The sequence below is a fragment of the Trypanosoma melophagium genome (assembly GCF_022059095.1).
Source record: "Trypanosoma melophagium isolate St. Kilda chromosome Unknown ctg22segment0, whole genome shotgun sequence".
Taxonomy (NCBI): Eukaryota; Euglenozoa; class Kinetoplastea; order Trypanosomatida; family Trypanosomatidae; genus Trypanosoma; species Trypanosoma melophagium.
In genome coordinates this window covers 442501-450000 of record NW_027125152.1, presented here as the reverse complement: position 1 = coordinate 450000, position 7500 = coordinate 442501, and the positions used below count along the sequence as shown (strand labels likewise).

Here is a 7500-nt window from a genome sequence, read left to right as displayed (position 1 = left end):
CAGATGTGCAGTGGGTTTGCCCGGTAATACTGGAGGTGTCATTGCAGAACATTCCGGGATACTTGGTGACACCGTCCACCATGCATTTCTCATCAAGCAGATCGCAGTCAGCATCCTTGCCCCAGCTCATCGTCTCTGCCATGGTGAAGTTTGCCCTGTAAAATTTCATATCCGCAAACGCTGCAAGAGTGAGTGCTGTGTAGTACATGGCAGAGTTACCACTACGGATGGGGCTCATCAACTCATCTTTCGCATTACGTCGCTCCCAGTGCGAGGAGCTTTTGTCATGAGAATCTTCCTCTTCCTCCAGCTCCATGCCCTCGAGTTTACTGCATTTGTAGTGTTTCTGAGCTTCCTTCTTTGTTTCGTCTGATTTCACCAGCAGCACCTTGGGCTTCTTACGTACACTGTAAGATTCAGACAGCATATTCTTATCCCTCATCATCTTGTAGTTGAATCCAAGGGCATGCGCAATCTCATGAGCAGCAACACGGGCGGCAATGGATGCGCCAAACACATCAGACATATGAAAGTTCATGGCACCTGCAATTGGGCGTCCGTCGCTGTCAAGAGTAGCACATGTGGCCGCAAACGTCTCTCCAGGACCAGAAGCAAAGTACAGCACCATGTCTGCATCCTTCATATCCCGCTCCTGATGGTTCTGGGGCATCGTGAAATACTGACAGGCGGTGTTACTTTTTATGGTTTTGAGTGCCTGCAAGATGGCGTCCGTGTTGTCACGCTGCACGAGAAGCCGATCCGTGTGCAGTTTAATGGCTGTTGGAATAATCTTATCAATGAGCTCATGCTTCTTTTGCATTGTGAACAGATCGCCCTCTCTGCACTCGGTATTGTATCCCCGAAAGGTCGGCCGCATGTCACCCTCCTCCATGCAGTGATTTTCCTCCTTTTCCAGATCCAGTGTAGACACCGCAATGCGGAGTGGCGTCCATCCATCTGCACGGTCCCCCACAGACGCGGTGTACGCCTGCCACGCGCCCCGCCCCCCTCTGCGGCATCTCCCCGCACCACCGCAATCGGCTGCATGTCGGCTTTCTTCGTAATCGCGTCAAAGTTGCAGCGGTGCTCGGCAGCGGCAAGGCACCCAGCGGCACTGCACACCAATACCACCAGCAACAGAGAGGGCACGGCATGCGGCAAGCGATGCATAAGGGATGAACTTGTTTGCATCTGTATAAGTGAAAAAGTGCTGCGCAAGTTGTGTGGGAAATAGCAAAGAGAATTGTCTTCTAATAAAAGGAAAGGTAAAGAAGAGTGGGATGTTTGGCTAAAGAAACAGACACATTACAGAAAGACAACAACATGGTCCTTTTAGAGGAAGTGCCAATCAGTACAAGTAGCCAGAGCAATAAGGCTAGCAGCACGAGCGGAAATATGTCAAACTGCTCCCATACCCAACACACGTCGCCTCAAAGCACAACAAGGTGTTACTGCACATGTGCAGCACGACAACACACACACAGCAACGTGGGGACGTCAAAGAGAGCGACCACCGCATCCGTCGGCAGTCTCGATAGCACAAGAAAAACTAACAAGCAAGAGCAATGTCAACAACAAGCGGTGGACGGCGATGCCGAGATACACAGGAGCATAGAATAACAAAATGGGGCCACTATATTTTATTATAGTAGCAAATACTCGTCAAACCTAAAAAAAAAGACAGGGACTACACTCATTTCTCGTAATGCACACAAGCTAGCCACACCAAATGGAATAGAATCCACGTACTAGACACAAAACACACATGTATCACCAACAGTCGACAGGACAACAGATCAAATAAACCACAGTGCTCGGTTTCAAGTGCAACCACCACACTCTAAATTTATCGCGCTACACGTCTGGAAATACCTGTTCTTCTATTATTCTAAGTGTCCTCTACGCGGAGAGTCCTCGTGTTGAGAGTATTTTTTTGTATGTGCCGTAGAACCCCCTAGAGGCAGTCGTGGAAAAAGTTTCCCATCACTCCAACGATTACCTGTGATGATCACGTCGATCTTACCAACTCCATATGCAAGTTGTAACTAATGCATGAGGCGTGAAAGATAACAGAAAAACACTAGAGGTATCGTTTTTTTTTTTTTTTGCTTACATTTCATTATGTCATCGTGTTGTATCCTTCTAGAAGAAAAGCAATATTCACCTTGTTTCGTGTCTGCCCCAAACCACTCTTCCTTGAAGGAGAAGAACCAACAAAAAAAATCTATTTTTGGTTTTTGCCAAATATCAGTGTTTCAGATGAAATCCATTAAAAATCCATAAACCAAAGAAAAAAAAACATAGAATCAATCCCACACCAATTTCTTTGCGAATTTACAAAGTGGCTGTATTTGAAGTCCCGCAGCACCCAGATCCACCCGCGTGGAGGGTAGTAAAGGGACAAGCTGGGATAACAAAAACAAAAATTCACTCGCCCCTTTCAACGCGATATCTCCGCATTCAAAGCACATAATAGGAAAAAAAAAGGGTACATACAGAAACACTCTCTTGTCTATTTATCCTTATTTGGTTACACATTTTCTTAGAGAAACGTCTAGAATAGCCTTAAAAAAACACACAACATTAATAGTGAAAAGAAAATGACAAGGGAATTTTATTCTTTTTTATCTTCACTCGGGTAAGCAACTACACCCTATCGCCAGAAAAAAATTAAGTCCGTAGGTTTGATTTCAAGATGGTCCATACTTGTAGCTCTACTTTTTATTATATCACACTTTTGTAAAATTAAAAAAAAGTTCAGATGGAAATTGGATGAAGAAGAAAGATAAAAAGAAAAGTAATATAAAGGTATGCAAGATTCTCTTTAGTTTTATTATTTCTTTCACGCCTAACCGAGACTGTGTAACGAAGAAGAAAAAAAAACCAACGCATTTCTGCACCACCTCAAGTTACCCTCGCCCAGACTATCTTCACCGTAGTGCAGTTTGCGTCATCGTTTCAAAAGAGAGAAATATATATATAATGAATCCTATCAATTGGTTGTTGTTGTTTTACTGTTTAAGACTAAAAAAGTCAATATATAAGCATCCTTACATACCGAGCGGAGAAAATAAGGAGAAACACACCGATTGCATTCACCTAGACTCGATCATCCCTGTCCAGTATTTTTTAGTTTGTACTAACGTTTACGTAACCTTCTTAGTTCCTTCCACAGGACTAGATCCTTGTGGTGATTCTCGACCGCTTCGCGATGCACTCAACAATGGCTGTGGGTCTTGTTGGCGGAAGTACATCAACGGTAGTGCAGCAGCACCGCCAAACAACAGTGCAGATATCAGAATTAGAAATCCTCCGAGTACATAGACACTGCGATCACCGCCAATCCTAATAATGAGGTAACCAAAGAAAGACGTCAGTGCGACACCACAGAGAAGGACCAACACACCAATCACAACGAGAGCCCCAGAAAGCCACGCAGACATCGTTATATATATATATATATATATATATATCTTTATCTTTACCTTTTCTACTACCTTGTATACCTTCAATCACAATAGAAAAGAAAAAAAAGGTATGTGGTGGTCATAACCGCCATCCAGGCATAAGAGCAAAACACATGTATAACGCAAATATAACACACCCACAACCCACCAATATTTTCACCAAAATAAAAATGTAAAGAAAAAAGAGAGAGTGACTGCGTGAGGCAGACACAATAATAGAGCAAAAATGAAAAAAACCAAAAGAAATTCATGACTTAATGTGGCTGCGATGCCTGAAGACAGTCACATCCACTTTATGGTTCATAACGAGTATTTATTATATGGTGAAAGTATGGTGTCGAAGCATTCATTGTTTGCATAGCCTGCAGCTTGCAATTAGCAATAAAAAAGAGATTATCACACAAAACCCAACACACACAAGGTGCATGGGGAAACGCAAAAGAGAAACACACAGCTGCACACACACACAGTGCAAATTAATTATGAAAAGAAAACACACACAAAAAGAAAGAAGGGAAGAGTGTATAAAAGAATGTGTCTGCAGAGGACTGCGTGCCTGTACTGATGCACGGCGCGGGAAAACACAAAGCACCACGCCTATTGGTTAGCTTGAGGAGCAAACCACCATATGCAGCAGAACAGACACGCACACACAGAGCACCACACAGGGGGAAAACAAAACAATGAAAACAAACAAAATGAAAAGAAAGCCGCAATAATCATGTGAACATGTTCAGGAGACAAGAACACAATTCCCTACGGTGTGCTTCATGGGAACACGGATCAGCACACCACAGTGCAGCCAACCACACACATCAGAAGAAGCAACAATGGACCGTGCACTAATACGGGGGATGCTACTTCTCTCTCTCTCTCTCATGAGTAGCATCCAAACGGATGTGATCTGAAGAAATAGAACCAGACGGCGTTTTCTGAGAAGATACGAAAAGTGCAGCAGCAGCAGATGAGGCATTTAGTGTTTCTTTCGCTGTATTTGGTATACTGGAGTGCACATTCCTGTCGGTTTTCTCCGATATCCTTTGGTCATTTTTGTACTCCACGTTCACCGTTTTTTTTTTTATCTACGGTTTGTGGACTTGTAATTTGCACATTTGCTGGGAATGTAACATCGTTCTTGCTTGTTCGATTCCTCGTATTGGTATTACATTCCTCTGTGCTTTTCTCTTCTAACACTCCAGTTCTCATTTTTGGCTCAACATCACTACGTTTTTCTTTTTCCGAAGCCTTCAGTGCAGCCGACCTTAGGTTTTGGATTGCCTCTTCCACTAGTTTAGTCACTTGAACCGCCGATTCTACTTCTCTTTCTGCTATCAATGTTTCCGTTCTTGCTGTTTTAACAAGAGAATGTAGTACAGACGCGAATTTTTCAGCTTCCGTGATCTTGACAGAACTTTCTTTGGCCCTAAGGGACTTTTTCTTCCCTCGTTCCTAAAGATTTCTCAGTCCCACCTGCGGAACGCACAAAAACCGCTGAAATATTATATATCACAGATGCAACCTTCATGAGCTTATTTGCTGCAGTAAAAGCGGTATCTGCTGCGGAATTGGCCTTAGAAACGGCTTCCTTGACTTGTTGTACTCTCTCTATTACTGTATTAACGAGTTCTCTTGCTTCGTCCTCTTTCCTCTCTACATAATTTATATCAGCTGCATTCATTTTCATTTCTCTTTTGGTTTCCTTCAGAAAGACATTGACTTTCTCAGTAACATCTGAAAGAGTTGAAGCAGCTTCTCCTCACACTTTTGTTTCTTTTATCAGCGGATCAACAGTTCTCTTTGCTTCATTATGACTTTTCTTAACCTCTCATTTAAGTAATATTTTTAACAGATGCCGCCAATTCAGCTCCTGCAGTTACACTTCCACTTTCCGCATCGGACGTATACACACTCAAACAACACTGAAGAAGTACCAACAAGAACACCACGCGACGCAGTTGAACAAACGTCATTGTCATTCAATGTCACTGTGGGTTGCTTGGGTCTGTGGTAACAAGGAAGAAGAGAAGAGACGAATAGTTAATACACAAGGCAGAGGACACGCAAGAAAATACACTCCAGGAGTTACACATATATATTCAAATCGGACCATGCAACCACAAAGAGGGGGAAAAAAGCAGAATCAAAACAACAATAAATAAACGTGTGCACACGCACTCCAATACCTTTCGGTATTCATGCACAACGTGCCCGTGGTCTAACTACAGCAATATCACCATCACACGCCTCAAACAACATCTGTGGGAAACCCAGTGTAAACCGTGTGCGGAGGTGCATTCAAGTGAAGAAGCTCCATCTCACACCACACCATTACACAATTATTCTCCGATTAATGTCAAAGGAGAGAAGGCACTCCATCAGCCAGCAACACACCTACACAGCAACTACTGCAGTGGTTGTACACGGTGTATACAATGGCAGTACGAATACACTTGCACCGGAGTGCACCAACGGCTGTCACTACTTCCAACACCATCCACAGCTCATGGGCATAGTACAACAGTATGCATATGAATCTCCACCTGTGTGTGTACACCTGTCTTATGTGCTTCTCATACTCCAGAGTGTATGTCTCTACGGAAACCCCAGAACAGAAGAAAAAGTGCCGGGATGCTCTGGCCACAACAAAAGGCAGCAAACACAACGATACCAGAAGAATAACCCAACACCACTCTCAAACAAAGCAGCACCATGTCTCCAAGCCAACAGATGCCTCAGAGAGAATAACTGTCGCTTCACACCACAGAAGTCAGAGATACAGGTGCCGTTCATCGTACCGGAGACTGCAACCATCGAACGTTGTAAGAAAAGAACAAAGACACAACAAGAGAGAGATGTGTAGCAACAACAATAGCAACAAGAGGAGAAGAATCTATTATTTCTCTCGTTCTTCTCTTAAAGAGAAACAATCACAGAGAATAAATAGAAGAAAAAGGACATCTCCCCAAAGAGTGAATAAAGGAATCGATAAACCACAGTTCAACCATTCTCGACGCCTTCAATAATCAATACTTGTAGAATCAACATCAAAAAAATAATAACAGAGGAGAGAACCACTTAGTTTGAGTGACACGAAATTATCACTAACAATTAAAGTACTTTTGTAAATATAATTCCTTTCCTGGTCAAGGTCTTGTTATATAACTGAAGAATAAAAAAGTAGCAGATTAATATGTATGTCCTTTAACTTCAATTCGTAATACAAATAGCATCGTTAATCATAGGAAAGAATATTCAATCCCATTCCATAGGGCTACTAAGGGACACATCAGGTATGAAATACAATTTGATGGATCCAATGGTCCATTCTCCAAGGGATTCATCGATTCGGAGAAATATTCGAAATAAACTGCACGGCAAAGAAAACAGAAAAATAAAAGACACTCGTAAAATAAACATCACATATCTTCACCGTACAATACACAAAAAAACAGCCACCTAATTGCCTCACAACCGCCACGCGCTAATTACACATATCCTATTAGAGAAATTTATTCTTATTACAACCGTTGAGGGGAAAAATAAAAAAACAGACGCAAAAAAAAATCGGCGAACACATACCCTCGAAAAAAAAACCTGGTCTTCCCCGTTACTTTCCTTGACTATCTTAAAAAAATATTTGCTATTTATATTTTTCGATTTTTAAGATGTTTGTTCTACTTTCGCTTGTATTTTCAGAATAAATGTAACCTATAGAAGTTCACCATTCCACAAACCCACATGAGTTCATTGCACTCTAGAAAAATTGCTTTAAAAACGCACGAGTGAAGCAACGGAATAAAGTACACATGAATAATTAGCTACAAGAGACTAAAGACTGAATGGCCTCATGACACCAATTTGTAACAAAATAAAATCTCAAGTACATAAAGTATACAAAAAAAAAATGTAACAAAACATCCGCTATTAACCCTTATCCAATAATGTCGTCTTGAAACTTTTGTAATATCAAAAAAAAAGCTATGGAGTTGATATGAAAAAAATCAACATCTAATAAAGAAAAGCAACAGAAAGG

At 41.8% G+C, this 7500-nt stretch overlaps 1 protein-coding gene across 1 annotated transcript; it reads right to left on the bottom strand.

Moving 5' to 3' along the window:
- Positions 1 to 4511: 4511 nt before the first annotated feature.
- On the bottom strand, positions 4512 to 5145 carry LSM04_001708 (uncharacterized protein; the record flags this gene model as incomplete). Its single annotated transcript, XM_067334680.1, has 2 exons — positions 4512 to 4858; positions 4938 to 5145. The coding sequence occupies 2 exons, from the start codon at positions 5143 to 5145 to the stop codon at positions 4512 to 4514; spliced, it is 555 nt and encodes a 184-aa protein (XP_067191612.1).
- Positions 5146 to 7500: the final 2355 nt, after the last annotated feature.